General features: G+C 41.9%; 2 protein-coding genes across 2 annotated transcripts; one reads left to right on the forward strand and one right to left on the reverse strand.

Annotated features, from left to right (window-relative positions):
• Positions 1–769: 769 nt before the first annotated feature.
• On the reverse strand, positions 770–4,275 carry zic2a (zic family member 2 (odd-paired homolog, Drosophila), a). Its single transcript, XM_034185840.1, has 3 exons — positions 2,747–4,275; positions 1,770–1,933; positions 770–1,692 (listed from the first exon to the last, which is right to left on the reverse strand). The coding sequence occupies exons 1-3, from the start codon at positions 3,717–3,719 to the stop codon at positions 1,498–1,500; spliced, it is 1,332 nt and encodes a 443-aa protein (XP_034041731.1). The 5' UTR covers positions 3,720–4,275; the 3' UTR covers positions 770–1,497.
• Positions 4,276–7,795: 3,520 nt separating this feature from the next.
• zic5 (zic family member 5 (odd-paired homolog, Drosophila)) lies at positions 7,796–11,498 on the forward strand. The gene is made up of 2 exons (XM_034185839.1): positions 7,796–9,221; positions 10,381–11,498. Exons 1-2 carry the CDS (start codon positions 8,198–8,200, stop codon positions 10,821–10,823), a joined length of 1,467 nt encoding a protein of 488 aa, XP_034041730.1. The 5' UTR covers positions 7,796–8,197; the 3' UTR covers positions 10,824–11,498.
• The last annotated feature ends 8,502 nt before the right edge of the window (positions 11,499–20,000 follow it).

Raw genomic sequence — 20,000 nt, forward strand, 5'->3', positions numbered from 1 at the left:
TTAATTTTCAAAACCTTCAATAAAGTCAAATTACATTAAAACCGATGTTCATTTAATAATGCATCTTGTAAATTGGCTATTCTTTATATATATATATATATATATATATATAACGCGGGCAAACAGTTCCAATGCGTATTTACCCTCCATTTTTTTAAATCAAAGTCTGTCCAATAGTTTTGGATGAAGAGAGAAAAAAGTAAAACTCAATAAAATGAGAATTAACTCCTGGATCCAAATGGATTCTTCTTCCTGTCGTTAGGGTTCGTTAAAATGACCCAGGTGTCAGCCAAAACACCTCACAATAATAAAGTCAAAACAGCTTTATGAAACTCAAATTTGACTGAATAACAGATCTGTGTTCTTCGGATTACAACAGAATAAATGAGGTAAAACCGAATCAAGTTCAAGTTCCTGCAGCATCTCAAGTGCACTAAAAGAGATTTTTTTTAATGTGGGGGGAAAAATCTCTTATAATGTCACAATAAATGTAATAATTTAGCAACACGTTGTGCTGTAATAATTAAAAAGTGATCTGAAGAGAAAAACGTAGGCGCCCTGATGCGCGCATGCGTGCCATTTGGACTTGTTACGCATGACCCAGGAGTGAGCAACGTTTTTTCTCCGTTTTGCAATCCACTGTTTTTCCCTTAAAAAAAATTATAACATTTGTTTAAATTAAAACTCTAACCATCTTGTTCAGCAGCCACTCTGGAAAAGTTGACACTCAAGCATTTCTTAAAGAGAAAAAGTGTAGAACGCACAAATATTTAGCACTTGCAACACCTTTTTATTATATTTGTATGCAGTAAAGTTTTATCACAATAAGGGAGAAAACACCTCTTACAACTTTCAACAAAAGCACATAACAAAACAACTGTCCGTGTTTAGCTCATAATTGTACATATTTATTGTAAAGAAACATTTTTTATAAATACTGTTTCATCTTTAGCAAGTAAATACCATAATTTAATTACAAATGGATAAATATGGCAGCTGATATATTTACAAAAAGGAAGGGTGTAGATACAGAAAAAAAGAAAAGAAAAAAAAACTGAATAATCCACTGGCACAATTAGTTATTTTCCTCACAATCTTACTTGCAAAGCACAAAACGTCACAAGTAGAGCCCAGAAAACTAAAATATACATTCACAAGCATAATATTGTGGAGTGTGTTGAGAGTTAAATTGGAACTTTGGCACTTATTCTTGTTGATAGATGTTTCATATAGTACAATCAGTATGCCTCAGGATCACAATATTCAACATTATTGGACAGTTTTATGGTAATATGTGCACTAAAAGTCCAAATAGCTACCGTTGAAGGAACATCTACACACTGAAGACTGACATACTAACACAACCGAGAGTATTTACAGTGTAGGATCAAGCGCCACTATTGTACACGCTCTCCTCTGTTGGTAAGCATCATCTTCCCTGTGAGGAAAATAAAAATAACAACAAAAAAAAAGTCTGTCCGTGCTGATGGCCCAGTGCTACACGTACCACTCGCTGAAGTTGGAGGACAGGCCACTGTGGCTGGTGGGGTTGTGGACAGCTGAGGCTGGAGACAGGTTGGTGTTGCTTTGGGTCTCGGCGGTGGGAGACACCAGGCCTGGAGGGGTGGAGGATTCATAGCCAGAGCTGGCTGCTGGTGACGAGTCTGATGCTGACGGCGTGGACTCGTGGACCTGCAAGAACGCGAAAAAGCGTTACCCCAAAACGCCAAAGTTTTTCGTTCGATGCTGACGTTTCACTGCGTGGTTACCTTCATGTGTTTTCGGAGGGAGCTGGGATGCGTGTAGGACTTGTCGCACATTTTGCACAGATAAGGTTTGTCCGACGTGTGAACGTGCATGTGTTTCTTTCGGTCGCTGCTGTTAGCAAACCTTCTGTCGCAGCCCTCAAACTCACACTGGAAGGGTTTTTCTCCTGCACAAAAACAAACAAACAAAAAAACACATTAGGTATTATAAGGCGGCCCCGCGCACGGAGCTATGCGTCACTCTGCAAAGTTGGACAGGTGCAGCTAAAACAATCAATCACAATAAATTAAAAAAAAAAAAAAAAAAAAAAAAAAAAACAGCAGTAAAAGTGGAATTTAACACAACAACAAACGTGGAGTCGCCGAGTCTCATTTAGCCTAGAAAATGCGCATAGTAATTTGGCGTGGGGGGTGGGAGAGGAACAAGGTCGTCCTCAGTGGGCCTACAGAAGGAGAACCATTTGCGAGGAGACAATAAAAATCTAATTAGCACCTGGCCCGTTCCATGGCACCACGCCACAAAGTATTCCCCAAGAAAATAAGTCCAAATGTGAAAGGCTGGTAATGGCCCTGTCTAGGAGCTTCGCTCCAAGCTCCAAAACAAAAGGCAATTTTTACGCACGAACTGGAGATAAGACTAATGCCGCGATAACTATTAACGTTAAAGTGTGAGAAAAAAAAAGAATATCTACGATTTATTACCAAACTGGCTGCTGTTGCGCGTAACGCGCTCCCTGTCTGGCTTTTAAATCGTTGTTTTACAATTCCACATTAAAATAACATATTAAAATCAAGAACAAATTCATTTGTGCTGTTGTAAATACCTTCCTGGGTGTAATCCTAAACCACTCTGACTGAAATAGCCTCACTTAATTAGAATTCAAATTTACGCGTGAGAAGACTGCACGATTTACGCGCAGCTACAGCGCGCAAACAGAGCGCCAGTAAGAGGATTTAACGTGAATTAACGGTTTATTTACCTGTGTGCGTTCGCTTGTGTATCTTCAAGTTCTCCGATCTGGCGAAGACCTTTCCGCAGCCGGGGAAGGGGCACGGAAACGGTTTCTCTCCGGTGTGCACCCGAATGTGGTTTACCAGTTTGTATTTGGCCTTGAACGGCTTGCTCTCCCGGGAACAGTCCTCCCAGAAGCAGACGTGGTTGGTCTGCTCTGGTCCGCCGACGTGCTCCACGGAGACGTGCGTCACCAGCTCGTGCATGGTGCTAAAAGTTTTGTTGCAGCACTTCTTGGGGTTGCTGAGCTGCTCAGGGTCGATCCACTTGCAGATGAGCTCCTGTTTGATGCACTGCTGCCTCATGTAGCGGAAAAAGGCACCGGGGTGATGGTGGGCTGCCATGTTCATCCCCATGTTCATATTCATCGAGCCATACTGGTTGTGGAGCTGCGCGGCCGAGTAGGGGTCGGTTCTGGGGCTGGAGACCTGGTGGTACTGGTCGGATCGGCCGAAAACTTCTCCGGGTAGTCCGAGTCGCATCTGGCCGTTCAGCATGTTCGGGGATCCGTGTGAGCCGTGCTGATCGTGGATCCCCGAGAACAGGATGTGGCCTTGAGTGTCTGTGTGGGAGTGATGGAGGGATCCCGCCGCGGGGCCAAAAATGGTGTGCTGGCTGCCGGCCGGAGAGGATTCTCCGAAGCCGCGGCTGCGAAACAAAAAGTCCCGGGTGGAGTTGAAAGGGGAGCTTGCGTACGAGGTGACATGAGCGGCGTGAGCCCCCAGAGCCGCGCCGGGGTATCCCGGAGCCTGCGTGCTGAAGGCTGAGCTCTGCCCCGGAGAGAGCTCGTGGTTGAGCTTAAACGCGCCCATGTGTGCGGAGTCTACAAAGCTGTTCTGCGCCAAACTCAGGTCCCGCTCCTGCATCTCGCTGGCTGAGTGATGTCTGGCAAAAGAGCCAACTCCCAGTCCGGGGAACTGGTGACCGGCATCCAGTAACATTATCTCAAGTTTGATTTCTGCTGGAGTGTGATAAAGTGTGGAGGGAACAAAAATCAGATGTTGACGCCGGAGCTCAACGAGTCCAACCTTAAAAACAGCATATCAGCTTCAAAACGCCGCTCCGCTCACGTGGAAACAAACAAGCAGAAACACATCTGAAGACCGGGTTTGCGCTTTAACTAAAAAACAACAAAAAAAAAATCCACAGTCTCCGCGCACCTTTTCCTTCCAAAAAAAAAAAAAAAACAAACGCTTTGGAAGAATTAAAATGATTATCTTACTAGGTGTCCTCTGCGTTCACGGGACGAGAGTGCAGCCGGAACATCTCCGAGAAAAAAAAAGAAAAAAAAAAACTGTTGGATTTATTTCTCCGGCTTGTTTATCACGGAGGGTCCCTGTTTCTGTGTGGACTGGCTCTACCTCCTCCACCGCCCCCTTTAACTGGAGCCCGTTCATTGGCTGCGCGCAGCCTCATTGGCCACTGCGCCTCATCAATCCCAGGTGCTCCTCCAATAGCAGGTACCGCTTTGGCGACTTAATAGCGCAACGCCATTTTACACTAATAACAACCGCCTACTTTTAGTAGAGTGTTTGGGGGCATCGGGAGGATCACGACAAGACAGAGAGAGAAAATTGTGTTTTGTGTTAGAGGAGTAAACAATGCAAATATGACATTTATAGACAGAGAGGTCAAATAATAAAAAATTTTTAATAAAAAAAAAAAATACAAGGAACTGCGTTGTGAAATCGTGGCATTAGTGTAGGAGATTGTTTGTTACTGTAATGTGATGCTTGTAAAAATTAAAAAATTAACATACAACTTCAAAATCCGTAAACTCGGCCTTTGAAATATTTAACAAGATCAACACTGAGTCATATAACATGACGCACTGCTCAGGACGCATGGCAGCAAATGTGCGCAAAGGACTGAAGTTCCAGCCGTATTCAGTGACTCATAAATTACGCACCTAAAGTGGGAGCTCTCAGTGACATGTGGCAAAACAAATGGCACAAAAAGAGATTTTTACGCATGGACGCAGGGCTCTCCAAATCAGCCCAGATTCAAAGAAACACTGAGTGTGTGATTACGGCAGACAAATACACAATAAAATCAGTTCTTTGTGCGTAAAACGATTGAAACTGGCAAGTTAAACTATTCCTGTTGTGGGTCCCCGTGTAACCAACATCAGGCCTCTGCTCCACTGGTGGAACCTCCAGTGTTTTTTTTTCATGCTTTCATAAGCTGCAACTGGTTCTGCTTCCCACATTTACCACACCAATCAAATCCCGTTACTGCGGTGCACCCAAAGTTAACAACCAGTGACCTCTATTGAACTCACAGCGAAAAGTTTAAAACGCAGCCAAATTTGTAGGTTTTGTCAAACAACTCAGATTTAAGGAAAAAAAAAAAATGCTCCAACTGTTGCCACATCAATATAAACCTGACAGAGCGAAGTGAACAATTTAGAGCACGGATTTTACTCATCAGCTGCGCCAAAATGTGCACATAAAGGCCGCGTTCGTACAAACTGAAGGAAGTGTACTTACAATTTCACCAAATTTAAATCCCAGGAGTATTCCTGTTCGGCCGCACCGCACTTTTCTCAGCTCTCCGGCGCTCTAAGACCGCAGGAGGAGCCGGGGAACGTTTAAAACTTCGGGAAATTTGTGCGCCTCGCAGCTCAGAGGCTGTGCGCAGTGTGTGCGCCATTCTTCCAAGTCTATTTCAACGCGCGCCGCAGGATACACAAGCGCTGATCCAAGTTCAAAGTCACGTCGGCCGACCTCGAAAAGAACTTCTTTATTTCCCGAGTCGCAGAAGAAAGCAGGAAGAAATTAAAAAGGAGAAAAATTCAGCCGGCCAGAGGCGCGCGCGCGGGGAGAAGAAAAGGGGGCTGCAAACCCCCCCCGAAGAGAACTTCAACAGGTTTTTAAAAAGAATAAATCACAAGAGAGACGAAGTTCTCCACTGACAGCGTCAATGTGGTGACGCGCTGCACAGTTAGTCTGCGTGGATTTGGTGACCTTGCGTTTCATGGATGTTTGACCTTTGACCTCTTAAGACCACATATGTTGACCTCTTGACTCCTTTTGGTAAAATAAGCCTTTTTGTGACAAAGAGTCTTTGTTTTAGAGATGGAGAGACAGAGAGACAGGCAATCGTTTATACAGTTTGTATAATGATGCTCGCTTTTGTCTCTTCTGTCATATTACAAGCCTGTTCCATTTCAAAACAAAAACAGTTTAACTAATATAGTAGAAATAATAGCAGCAGCAGTGTGTGTGTGTTTCTCTTCTGTGTTGTAAAAGCTGAATTGGAACACAGACACCATCTTATGTCTATTTATGTCTATTAATGTGTTAAATTGTGTAATTGATATTGATCATGTTAAATATGGTGTTGTAAAGGGACAATCCTGAAATGTGCACCTGTCAAATTGTTATGAAAATCAAATTTATATATTAATTAGGCTCAGCTGTGTACACATCACCTGTAGATAAATGGAATTCATGCACAGGTGAGTCCAGTTTGAATTAATATATATATACATATATATAATTATGCACAGGTGATGTGTTGGTGGATTGCATGTGTAGAGGATGCGTCACATATAGTCATGTTGACATATTATTTTTAAAGGGAGAGAACAATTACTTATCTAAATGTAATCCCCCCCCCAAAAAATAATGTATTTTTGTTGTTGTTGATTTTTGTTAATTTTTTTTTAAGTGAAAAGTGAGCTAACACACAAAGCCTTAGCAGATATATTTAAAGGCTTGTTTGCAACTGTAATATCTGTGAATGTAGCTGAAAAAAGAGACGACACTTACAAATAAACAAAATGAAGATTTTTTTTCATTATGAAAGCAAATGTGTATATCTTAAATGTATTTATTTGTGTTATTTATCTATTTATTTTAAAACATATTATTGACATCAAGATGGCACATTTTTTTAAATCACCATTTTAATTTAGAATGAATAAAAACACCACTTTTCTATTAATGTTACTTGTTTTCCAATTTTTTTTTTTTTATTTAAAAATAAATACCCAAGATTAAAAAAAATGCACACATCGGACAGGTGCTCAATCATCAAGTGCAAATTAAATATATAAAGATGGATATAGCCTGTCTGAATTTTTATTATTCATTAAAATATTTTCTCTAGAGTAAACACTCTGGGTGATGTTTCTGCTCCCATCCATCAATTTAACCTCATATATATATATATATATATATATATATATATATATATATATATATATATATATATATATATATATATATATATATATATATATATATATATATATATATATATATATAATATTCACTTCCTCTAACTGTAAATATAATCTATTGTTTTTGAAGATAACACTCCTGATGTTCTTATTTTGCCATCTCAGTTAAACTCCAAAGATGAAAATAATCAAACTTCCACAAAACAGATTTCCCTCGTGCCTCAGTAAAAGCTCACATTAGATCATTTTGGACCATGGCGCCAAATACATTACAAAGAAATCCACTGTTTATGCGCGATTGAGACGCAATAATGATGCGGTGTAAAGTAACTTACCATTTAATATTTTTTCAGGATATTTATGAGTTACGTGAGGATGTCAGGTGTTATTTATATCAGGTGTTATTTATGTCCCCTTTTAACAGCTAGTCAAGTTATTATTCGTGATGGAACTGACGTGTCCAATTTATGAGCCTGTTAGAGCTGAAGTGTTTTTAAATTCACTTTATACGACGCATGGCGCGCTTCTTAAAGTCGCCGTTCACATCACATCAATCACGTCTTCATTCATTCAAGCCAGAAAAATAAAATTAATGCTGGAAAACTTACAACATTCACTGAGCAGGTTAAAGTAAAAAACTTTGATCATTTATAATAAAATAGTTGCAGAACGTTACAGCAGATCTGTTTACGCACATGCGCTGTGATCTTTACGCATAAAATTTAAGAATTATTTTGCGCGAAATATTATTTTCTTCTGTACAAAATCATAATGGGGGTCGAGTGGGGAGCGGCGGGGGGTGGGGGTGGAATGCACATTTTCCGCAATCTAAAACGGGCGTTTCGGGTGGCCAGACGCGGCAGCGCAAACAGATCTGCTGGTAACTTTGGGAGTCCAACTTTTTGGAGTCAACAGCCATAAAGAGAGTGAGGGGGCGGAACCCTGCTGAGCCCCTGCGCTGAACGACAGCCAATCGCTTCGTTCGCCTAACTGCCAGTCACCGAAATCCGTCCAATACCCGCAGTGCCATCTCTAAACTCTGTTCCCCACTGCGTCCTCCAACTGTTGTGTGTTCTGCCAATCGCTTGAGGACAGAGTGGGAAAAGGAGCAGAGTTCGAAGCCGGACAAAAGAACTTATAGAGCCCTTATATCCATGTTTTCCTAATGTTTTAGGGCGCGTGGTGTGGCCAAAAACAGTCGCGGTGCGCGCGGATGGACTTGTCACTGTAGTTATGGAGCCCCCTTTAAGCAAGAGGAACCAGGCGCTAAGATTAGCGGATTTGGCAGCGACTCAGCCCCTTCCTCATCAGAATATGACAGGCTTCCCGGGGCTAGGGGGGCATCACCCTCTCTCCCACCATGCCCACCTCCACCCTGGGGAGCTGGGCAACGACCCCGGAGTGGCACTCACTCCGTTTGGACCAGAGCACATGGCGCAGACAAATGTGCTCAAACTTAGCCCCTCTCAGCACATTCAGAGCCATCCCGAAGCCCAGACCGCGGCATCCTTCACTTCTGCTCAGACCACAGTTGGTTTCCCCGTGGCTCACCCCCACTCAGGCTACTCAAGCAGCAGGGACTTCATCCTCAGGAGAGAACTCTCAGCCTCTGCTATGCACGCACTTGGCGACCAGCATAGTTCCGCCTCCTCCCCTCATCACCATGGCATGTTTATCTCTCCAACAGGTGCTTACGGACACGCGGAAAGTGGGGCCCATTCGCTTTTCACTGGACTTCACGATCAGGCGTCCCCAGGCGCGCACCACCACCATGCCCTCAACGGCCAGATGCGCCTGGGTTTGCCGGGGGAGCTGTACGGCAGGCCGGAGCACTATGGAGCCTCCTCCCTGCACAGCTACAACTCCATGAACCTCAACGTCAACATAGCATCCGCTCCACATGGAGCGGCGGGGGCGTTTTTAAGATACATGCGGCAGCCCATCAAGCAGGAGCTGATCTGCAAGTGGATCGAGCAGGAGCCGAGTCCCAAAAAGCCGTGCTCGAAAACTTACAGCACCATGCACGAGCTGGTCAACCACGTCACCGTGGAGCACGTCGGGGGACCGGAGCAGAGCACCCACGTCTGTTTCTGGGAGGAATGTCCGCGCGAAGGGAAGGCGTTCAAAGCGAAGTACAAACTGATAAACCACATCCGAGTTCACACGGGAGAAAAGCCTTTCCCGTGTCCTTTCCCGGGCTGTGGGAAAGTGTTCGCTCGCTCGGAGAATCTGAAGATTCACAAGAGGACGCACACAGGTCAGTCACGTCAGTAGATGGAAGCGTGGAAAGCACAACTTCTTACTGTCTTTTCTTTTTTCTTTTATAAACTAGTCTTAGCCGCCTCTCGATCGCTGTGCGTAATTGCGCGCACCAGGGAGCAAAAGAAAAGGGTTTTCTGAATGACGCATTAGTAAATGTGTTTCATTTCCTTTCTGCTGTAAAGTCTCTACGCGTGCGGGTAGGCGTGAGAGGATTTGGAAAACGTGCTTACGTACTGGCAGGACCGCGCTGCACCGCGCGTAAAAGCAGCTTTACGCAAACGCACATGATAAATACAACCCAGTCTACGAATTTTTCAACGTCACCACGAGGTAGCAGTTATGTGTTGCTGGTTTTTTTTTTTCTTTTGCTGTTGTCTTCAATCAAACAAAAAAATACACAACAAAATCTGTCAGTACAGCCAGAAAGTGATAGATGCTAAATGGACAAGAGTGAGTTATTCCCAAAAACTGTTATCATAGTTTATACTGCGCTTGTTATCATCTCTTTCCATTTTAATTTTTCTCACCACTTTAATGTTGGTGTGGGACACCATCAAAGAAAGGCCTCTGTGCTGCACATACAAAATCCAAATAAAAGTAAACACTGTTCATTAAAAGTCCACTTTATGCCCTCTAAGTGCTTGTCATTTTGCATTCAGGGGCAAGCAAATCATGTTTTTTTTTTTTAATCTGCTTGTGCGTTTTACAGTGAATGTGCTTTAAAATAAAAACTGATTCCACTATAAATGGGTCTGAGTACTCCCCTGAGCACACATACATGTAGCCAGAAGGCCTAAGGCATGTTACACATGTTCACAGAAGAACACACTTTGTATACATGGGTGTGGAATAGGAACACTTGTGTAAACCCCACGTTTAATAATACCAATTGTGGGATTTCACCATATGCTGATGATATGTTGTTTTATGTAATTTATCATCACTGTTGATTGTGACCACTTTTAAGCAGTTTAATGCTGTTTCTAGGTTCAAATTGCATCAGCTCAAGGTGTTTTTTTAAATTTGAATTCAACATTTGGACATATAGGTCTCATTATGAGGGATTCGTTACAAAAAGACACAATGAATGTTTAGGTGTATTTGCACTTTAAAGAATGTGATCCTCTCTTATGACTGCCTTTCTTTTCTTCCAGGTGAGAAACCTTTCAAATGCGAGTTTGATGGCTGTGACAGAAAATTTGCCAATAGCAGCGACCGCAAGAAGCACTCTCACGTCCACACCAGCGACAAGCCTTACTACTGCAAAGTGCGTGGCTGTGACAAATCTTACACACACCCCAGCTCTTTGAGAAAGCATATGAAGGTGCACTGCAAATCCCCACCACCCCCCTCCACCAACGTCACTTATATGTCCTCCGCAAACCCCCTGGGAGACCCTCTTTCGCCCCATTCGGAACAGCACAGGAGCCGCTCGGCGAATCTTTCCCCTCAGGTCACCACTAACCTCAACGAGTGGTATGTCTGCCAGGGGAGTGGGGGACCAAACCATCTCCACACTCCCTCCAGTGAGGTGCCAACGTCAGATTCTGACGAGGAGGAGTCTTACAGGCACTCAGACCCGAGGACAATGCTCTGATGGCCGCTGAGTGCCATGTGACTGTCAAAACGGACACCCTGTTAAAGTCTGTAAACCCACATGCACTTGGGGAATTAATATTTTTAGTATCTTAAATGAGCTACACCTGAGTGGTATGCTGGATGCAATATAGGCCTAATGACACGAGGACCAAATGCCTCGGAGGTGACCCTGACCTCTCCAAAAAAATAAAAAAAATAAAGGGTGGGGGCAAAATGAAAAGTTTGGCATTAGTTCACAACAGTAAAGTGAACCAACTTCTTTTGTGTCTTTGTTTATGATGACCAAAATTGTTCATGAAATGAGCTGCCACCTTTAGGAATTTTTACAACAGCAATATGCAGGGTTTAAACATCAGATTAAACTGGTGTGCCGAGGCGATGTGTGACCACCCGTCGTCCCCTCGCAGTTCAATAACAGGCCTGAAATCAATCACTGTCAAACTGTACGCAAACCAAGAAAGTTACAAGTTGTACGAAACACACAATCCAGCAGCTGAGGGGTTGATTATTTCACGTTTGGTACAACTTTATCAAAAGATGGGCAAAAATAAAAATGCCAACATGTGAGCGTCTTAAGGGTTCTCCTTTTACTTTTTCAGATTTATACCATACATTTGTTTGAATGGAATTTTCTAATATTTAAGAACTATTTAAAACTATATTTTATGCAAAATATACACAAGTGTTATGCTCGTTAAAGAGTAAGTCCCTTGAGACCCTAAATGTCTACACTGACAGGCTTTGGCCCTGAAGTATTTGTACATATATAATTGTCCTGATGTGAATGTTGTAGGTTTAATTCCATAAAAAATGTGGTTTTGTACATTGTAATTTATCTGCTGATATCAGTGTTGTACTGGAATTACAGAGACACCAAAGAATAATAATATCAGTTTTAGTGATACATAGTAGCCTACTGATGTTTTTGTTTTGTTTGTTTGTTTGTTTTTAATTGTGTTCTGTAAAAAGAAGAAAAACTTGAATAGGCTGTGTAATGTGAAATTCTGTTTTCTCGCATGCCTTTTGTAGTCTTCTGTCTTTTTTTTTTTTTTTTTTTAATGGTGCATGGTGCCGTGATGGATTAAAAAAGAACAAGAAGATGATGATGATGATTGTGCAGATCCTTGGTGTTTTAAATTTAAATTTGCAATAGAAAATTGTGGTAAAAATTAACAAAAAAATAAATAAATAACAGGCGATATAAAGTAAAATAACAAAAAAAAATATGGTTTGTTAAGTAATCACATCATCTCCTGCACAGTGTCAAAAGGTTAGTGAGAATGTTCATTTTATATGCATTTATTGTAATAAAAAAACATTGTAATATATTGATAAATGATGAAGGTGAAAAATTTGATGCACAGAACTGGTTGAAAAAAGCTGCAGAGATTTCAAAATCTGCCAACTGATTATCACAAAAAAATCTGTTTAGTTTGGGTAAAATAATCGTGCTACACAGACAGACTGATGAATTATATTTAGCTTTTATGCAGCAGCTGTGATGACTAAATCCTGAGTTTCTTCTGAAGCAAAATTGCATAGCTGCACATGTAAAGGGGTCAGATTGAATGATGAGCACAAAATGACACTTTACCTTTGCATTTTCCTCAAACATTTTGATAAAATCTCCACTGTTGTGTCAAAATCAGGCCTGGAAGTCTATATGAACTAATCAGTGACTAAATGGGAAAACTTACAGCCCCCTGATGGCACAGCCTCTGAAAGGCGCCATGGCACACACAAAGCAGCTGAGGAGACATGAATCATTCATGGGAAAAATAAAAAGATAAAAGATAATCTGATAATACGCACAGCCTTGTATAGAGTGTATGAAACAAGTTCCACGTCTTATTTCTTCCATTAAAACACACAATCTCACTTTCAAAGCTGTCCGGTGGCTGCAATTCAAATTGACCAACGTGAGTCACTTGAAAGGCTGCAGCTTCTGAGAGGAAGGATGAAGGCTTCATGGAGCGTTTGGTGTTTTTTTTGTTGTTGTTGTTGTTTGTTTGTTTGTTTTTTGCAGCAGAGTCACACACACATATGTTTGCATGGGGGTAAAAATAAAAATAATAAAAATAAACTCTAAATGCTGCCAAATGAACTGTAATCAAAGCAGAAATGTGTGTGGACACAAATACACCACTGACAGGTGGAAGCACCAGGGTGCGTTTTTCGGCATAGAAATGGACATAAAAGGCCATAAAGTGATGTTTTATAAAATAACAGGTGCTGCTGCAAATCAGTGACCAGACTCCGCTCATAACACAACACTTTCTGAATATTTGTAGAAAATTTCACATAGAAACAGAATGCAGCACCTCCAGTAAAAAGAGCTTTTGAATTAGACCCAAGACTTGGATTTTGATGAATGTGGTACAGTTATTAGTCTGCAAAAATCAGTAAAAATAACATTTAAATGTACAACAAATGGAAAGTAGTGCAAAATATAAGGATTAAGGGGGCATATTTCTGAAATTTGCACAATTTTGTGCAAACGAATAAAGAAATTTGACAGATTTGATGCACAGGTGATGTGGAGACGTGTCACCTGTTTTTAAATGAATGAATTTATTGTACAGATACAAGATTCAAAACAGATGTTTGAAAACTAATTTGGTCATTTTTAAGAAGGTTTATGTTTTTACACATTGTCACAAAAAAGCCTCTCATCACCAACGAAAGACTTTAAATGTAGTTTTTTTTATTATTATTCAGAAAACAAACTCTTGAATTATTCATGCAGGTTTAGGTCAAACTGGTCTGCTTACAGAAAATTAAGGAGTTCCCCTCCAAGTGTCTATAAAATTCATTCAGTCCCACTTTAAGTACACTCGAGGGCCCCACTGGTTTTGTGCATGAACTCTTCCAGAGGTAAGCCCCCCACCCCCCCAAAAAAGGACCCCGCTCTCGTATGTCGAGTCTGGAAACAAGCGCTCAATGAATGTTACTAAATAAACACGATGAGAAATAAGCAGAGACAGTTCCTTTGGGCGTCAAAAAGAGGGGGACTTCATAAAGAGGAGTGAAGCAGTCACCCTTCAGTGAGAAACGCTTTGAAGTCCAACTTATTATCTGCCAAATACTTTTTGGTTGTCCTAACGACGCTGCTGAATGGGAGAGGCGCTCCTTTGTCAGCGATTTGTTCTCCTTTAGTGGGATGCCCGTGGAAATCACTTACATGGGCCACCTTAACACACTGCCTGCAAATCAGTAACAGGCAGAGTCAGACATGCAGACGCCACTTTGGAGAGGACAAAGCGGAAAAAAAGTCGCAGTGAAAAACGCCACCGCCGCTGCTCAATTGTGCCCTTTAAACGGCTCCAATGATAATTTCTCAGACGTGCATAGAGCCAAAACAAATGGCTTCTTGTCAGACTTTACAAGCATTATCCATCTCCTGAACACCGGCAGCACAATGCGCGCGAAAGCGGCGTGTGAAGATGATCACCGCGCGCACAAAAGCGCAGCGACCATTTGATCCACCTGCGTCCAAAGCCACAGCGCGCGCGCACACACATCTGCAAAGGGAAACTGGAATCTCATTCGAGTTTTATTTTATTTTAATTTATTTATTTGTAACAACAAAGTAGGTGTGATTATTTTACTATTTAAAAAATGCACTTTGAATTTGGCCCCAAATTTAAGAAACAACTCAGGGAATTTTGAGCAACTTTAATTGATTTTATGTGCGAATAAAACATGCAAAGTCAGCTTTAAAACACGTGCAATACACGAAACTGTCAGTGTTTATCGTCGGAAATCCGCTTTTGGAAAACTTTCCAAGCCGGTGTAGCGTGCGCATATTTGCGCTCCAGGCACCGCGCCAACTTTTCCCAATCACCCCACCTGCCTACGATTTTAAGTTTCATGCACAAGTCAGAAAACAGCACAGTCCAGTTGCTGTGGCCCCTTTCGGCTACATAATCCCACACCAGTTCGAGGCAGAAAAAAAAAAAAAAAAAAAAATCCGCAAGAGGACCGATTCAGGCCTGAGGTTTCTGCGCTCGGGACAATCAGCCACCGCTGATTTAAGAGAGGAGCGACTCGGAACATCTTTATTTTCATGAGGATGAACTTTTGTTTTGCTGATTGGTGGATTTGTGGAGCCGAGGGGGGAGTTAATTTTGCTGGTGTCGTTGTGCGTTCGGACCGACGGCTGTCTGTCTGCAGGAGGACTGCAGCCAAACTTCAGCTTCACCTTTTAGCCCCGATGTCTTTCCGGAGCAGTGCGGGACTTAAACTTCTGACAGCGGGCACCCCGGGGGCCCCTCGATGACCTGCACCCGAGTTTACTTTCATACGAACGTCATTAAATCAATTATGTAGACTGCACGTCACGATCTGCTGCATTTTCTCGAAAACGTGTTTTAAGAGCGCAGTTACAGCATTTAAAATATTGATAAAGTTCACAGTGTGCATGTGAATTATTATTATTATTTAACATTCTCTGCTAAGAAAGATGCACAGCAGTTGTTCTACTTATTCATTAAAGCCTGATTAGAATATTTTCAAAACAGCCACAGCATAATCAAAATACTATATGCAAAAAATGTTAACTTTTTGCATCATGGCATCTTTTAATTTAATGTGTTTTCAAAGAAAATTAGACAAGAATAAAGTGGTAAAAAGAGAAAAGCCAAATAAAAATGACAAACTTGCATGCATTCATCAAGAATAAATAGTTAAACTGTAAATAATTAATTTGCTTTTCTATTTGCGTAAAATATGTTTATGCAAGAGATAATAGCTAAGCTGTGGAAAACATATATTTAAAGCACAAGCATGCTTCATTCGTGTGTGTGCACTAAAGAAGGGTTCTGATGCAAAACCCACTATCTGCAAAATCATTTTTTTAGGCCAACTTGCACTTTGCTGCTTATGTAATAATCATTGTGCAAAATACGCAAGAATTTGAACATGTAGCATTTTAATTTTATTTATGGAAATCAGTGCATTCTCCATTGTGTTTTCCTTTAAATTACCATTGTAGAATGCATTTTTCCCCCTCCATTAAAAAAATAGATAAGGTTTTACTTCTGAACTCTTCAGTTGTCTTAACCTGTTTTTTTTTTGTTTTTTTTAGTCAAAGCATAAACATTTTCTTTTCCAAAACATTATATTTTTTGTTCTTACTGCACCATTGTGAGTGTTAATTTGAGATGACCGGCTTCGTTACAGTCGGAGCCGCTCCACATCACTCAGGATCTGACATCATATCTGGTGGCTCGGGAACATCTGTGTGGGTAGAGACTTGGTGCCGGTCCAAAACCCCCATCCCAGGACTGGGAGCCACTCCAAGGCAGTAGGTGAGGAGAGCAAGGTCGTCCACGGACAACCGCATGAGGCGGGCACCGCTCCCTGGCCCTGATGGTGCCCAGCGGCCAGAAAGTAGAAACTAAAGTGCAGATAAGCATGTTACCCCAATAGTGCCTCTTCCAGTAACAGGGTTTTAATAAAAGCCCCTAAATGCCGGCCGAAGGCTTCAGCTTACTTGAAAACTGGAGAAGCAGATGGACTTTTTAGTACTTGATATTTAGATTTGTGCTCTGGGATGATGTCGCTTAAAAGATGGAAGGAACTACCAGCTTTATCTTTGGCAGACAGCATCAGGAAATTCCCCCTGAATCTTAGTCTGTCTTAAAATAGATATTTTTGATGTTAACTCCACCTGGCTGTTTGATGTAGGACAAGGTACAAATTATTCCAAAATAACAGCAACAAACACCTGAGATGTCCTTAGACAAAAAACACCAAACTGGGGTTTTTATTTTATGCTCATCAAATATCTAACTGTGCTTTGTCATTTTTTTACCATTGTCCTCCCCACTGTGGATGTACAACCCCTGGCAAAAATGATGGAATCACCGGCCTCAGAGGATGTTCATTCAGTTGTTTAATTTTGTAGAAAAAAAGCAGATCACAGACATGACACAAAACTAAAGTCATTTCAAATGGCAACTTTCTGGCTTTAAGAAACACTAAGAAATCAAGAAAAAAAGATTGTGGCAGTCAGTAACGGTTACTTTTTTAGACCAAGCAGAGGAAAAAAAATATGGAATCACTCAATTCTGAGGAAAAAATTATGGAATCACCCTGTAAATTTTCATCCCCAAAACTAACACCTGCATCATATCAGATCTGCTCGTTAGTTTGCATCTAAAAAGGAGTGATCACACCTTGGAGAGCTGTTGCACCAAGTGGACTGACATGAATCATGGCTCCAACACGAGAGATGTCAATTAAAACAAAGGAGAGGATTATCAAACTCTTAAAAGAGAGTAAATCATCACGCAATGTTGCAAAAGATGTTGGTTGTTCACAGTCAGCTGTGTCTAAACTCTGGACCAAATACAAACAACATGGGAAGGTTGTTAAAGGCAAACATACTGGTAGACCAAGGAAGACATCAAAGCGTCAAGACAGAAAACTTAAAGCAATATGTCTCAAAAATCAAAAAATGCACAACAAAACAAATGAGGAATGAATGGGAGGAAACTGGAGTCAACGTCTGTGACCGAACTGTAAGAAACCGCCTAAAGGAAATGGGATTTACATACAGAAAAGCTAAACAAAAGCCATTATTAACACCTAAACAGAAAAAAAAACAAGGTTACAATGGGCTAAGGAAAAGCAATCGTGGACTGTGGATGACTGGATGAAAGTCATATTCAGTGATGAATCTCGAATCTGCATTGGGCAAGGTGATGATGCTGGAACTTTTGTTTGGTGCCTTTCCAATGAGATTTATGAAGATGACTGCCTGAAGAGAACATGTAAATTTCCACAGTCATTGATGATATGGGGCTGCATGTCAGGTAAAGGCACTGGGGAGATGGCTGTCATTACATCATCAATAAATGCACAAGTTTACGTTGATATTTTGGACAACTGAAAGGATGTTTGGGGATGATGAAATCATTTTTCAAGATGATAATTCATCTTGCCATAGAGCAAAAACTGTGAAAACATTCCTTGCAAAAAGACACATAGGGTCAATGTCATGGCATAGGGTCAATGTCAATGAGCAGATCTGATTTGATGCAGGTGTTAGTTTGGGGGATGGAAATTTACAGGGTGATTCCATAATTTTTTCCTCAGGATTGAGTGATTCCATATTTTTTTCCTCTGCTTGGTCTAAAAAAGTAACCGTTACTGGCTGCCACAATCTTTTTTTCTTGATTTCTTATAGTGTTTCTTAAAGCCAGAAAGTTGCCATTTGAAATGACTTTAGTTTTGTGTCATGTCTGTGATCTGCTTTTTTTCTACAAAATTAAACAACTGAATGAACATCCTCTGAGGCCGGTGATTCCATAATTTTTGCCAGGGGTTGTATATTTGGTAGTAGATTTCTGCCAAACGGTTACCCCTGTTGTGTGGGCCGCCAGAAGAGGATGTACTGCTGGCCCACCACCAAAGGGCGCCCTGCCTGAAGTGCGGGCTTCAGGCACGAGAGGGCGCTGCCGCCACGGACACAGCCGGGAGTGACAGCTGTCACTCATTAATTCCTGACAGCTGTCACACATTCTTCATCATCGCACTCCATAAAGACCAGACGTCATCTCCACCTCATCGCCGAGATATCATACTTCATTGGAGGTAATACTCTCAGCCTTTTTGTGAGATTTATAAATCTGTTATTGTGTTTGCAGGAGAACCGGTCGTTTTTGCGGAGGCTGTGCAAGACGGCGCTCCTTTTCATCTGAGACCGCTGCAACGTGTTGAGTGAGAGGTGGAGGTGGCATTCCCACCGCTGTTGTTACTGGGTGTACACACACCCACACTTGACTGTCTTTGTTCTTCGCCAGCAGTACCAGATCCGACAGTCGGGGACGGTGATCACCTGGGAATTCGGGACTTGGCGGCTCCAGTATTCACCAGGTTCTGTGGGGGCGGAAATCGTGTGGTTCCGGCTCTTCTCAGGACAGACGTCTTCTATCCTCGAGCCTGCCCACACGTCACCTTTGTAATTTGACTGTAATTATATTCTGAGATTGTCTGTATGTTCGTTGTGCACATTTCACAACATTAAATTGTTACCTTTTGGCTCATCTATTGACCGTTCATTTGCGCCCCCTGTCGTGGGTCCGTGTCACTACACTTTCACAACAACCCCAGGGCTACCCCTGAGTGGCTTTTATTGTGGAAAAGGTCAGAATTTAAAGTGAGTGAAATGATTGTGGGCAGAACAGCGAGGGCATACAGAAAACGATACCTTTGTGAGGGAACTCTAAAATCCATGCAGTCATCCTGGCCAATAGCAGAGTTGGACTCCTGCTTGGCTTCAGAACATCGGAGCAGTGATGGTGGTTCTAATCCAGCATAATCAACCGGCCTACGAAGCTCTGCCTCCTCAACACCTCCCTCTGACTTCCTGGAGGCCTCCTCATGAGCCCCAAACATTATAAGCCTCATGACAGTCCTCTCTGGTGGAGTCAGATTTGGCAGTGACAGATATGGATGGGCAGAAAATATGACATCTCAATATCTCCAACTGACCCAGGATAAGCCAGAAAGGAAATATGGCTGGATAAGAAATGAGATTAAGATATGAGATGTCCATTTGACCGATGCCTTCAAAGAGAGGTGGGTTTGGTCTACTGAAGGCCCCAGATGAGGCTTAAGACATGGATGATTGAACACAGAGATGACCTTTAGGCAATTATGGTGTCCAGCAAACAGAGCTATGGCTCTCGTTTGGCCCAAAAGCACTCAAGGAACTACAATAAAGAAATGAAACACAAGCATCTACCCCCGCCTAAGGACACAAGGTTCACTTATTACACGGCGAGCACTTTCACATGCTGTGAAAATACTCATGACAGCCATAATGTGTCTTGATGTCCCACAGGACACTTAGCTCTGGACTGTCCCAATCACAAGACTAATTGTATAATTAGGCCAGCTCCATTGGGGACGTGCACCTTTTGGCCCTTTGCTGACACTTGCTATGGTAAATGACAGAATATCTCACAAACTATTAAAGCGTATCCATCTTAGTGACACCAAACCGTGAGAGATGGCAACATTTTCTGACAAGAGTGATAGATCGTCAGAACTGTAAACATGAGGTCGAATTCAGGAATCCAGCATCTGTGGAATGACTAGGTCATTACATTTCTAGGAATGATCATTTTGGTCATTATGCTCCAGCTCAAATGTAAGATGTGTTGAC

This window comes from Thalassophryne amazonica, chromosome 14, assembly GCF_902500255.1.
Source record: "Thalassophryne amazonica chromosome 14, fThaAma1.1, whole genome shotgun sequence".
In the NCBI taxonomy this organism is placed as follows: domain Eukaryota; kingdom Metazoa; phylum Chordata; class Actinopteri; order Batrachoidiformes; family Batrachoididae; genus Thalassophryne; species Thalassophryne amazonica.

Coding starts and splice junctions, on each gene's coding strand:
- zic2a (XM_034185840.1), bottom strand. CDS start 3,719: ATGTTACTGGATGCCGGTCACCAGTTCCCCGGACTGGGAGTTGGCTCT. Junction 1,934..2,746: donor ACACAAGCGAACGCACACAG/GTAAATAAACCG, acceptor GTTTTTGTGCAG/GAGAAAAACCCTTCCAGTGT. Junction 1,693..1,769: donor CCCTCCGAAAACACATGAAG/GTAACCACGCAG, acceptor GCGTTCTTGCAG/GTCCACGAGTCCACGCCGTC.
- zic5 (XM_034185839.1), top strand. CDS start 8,198: ATGGAGCCCCCTTTAAGCAAGAGGAACCAGGCGCTAAGATTAGCGGAT. Junction 9,222..10,380: donor TCACAAGAGGACGCACACAG/GTCAGTCACGTC, acceptor CTTTTCTTCCAG/GTGAGAAACCTTTCAAATGC.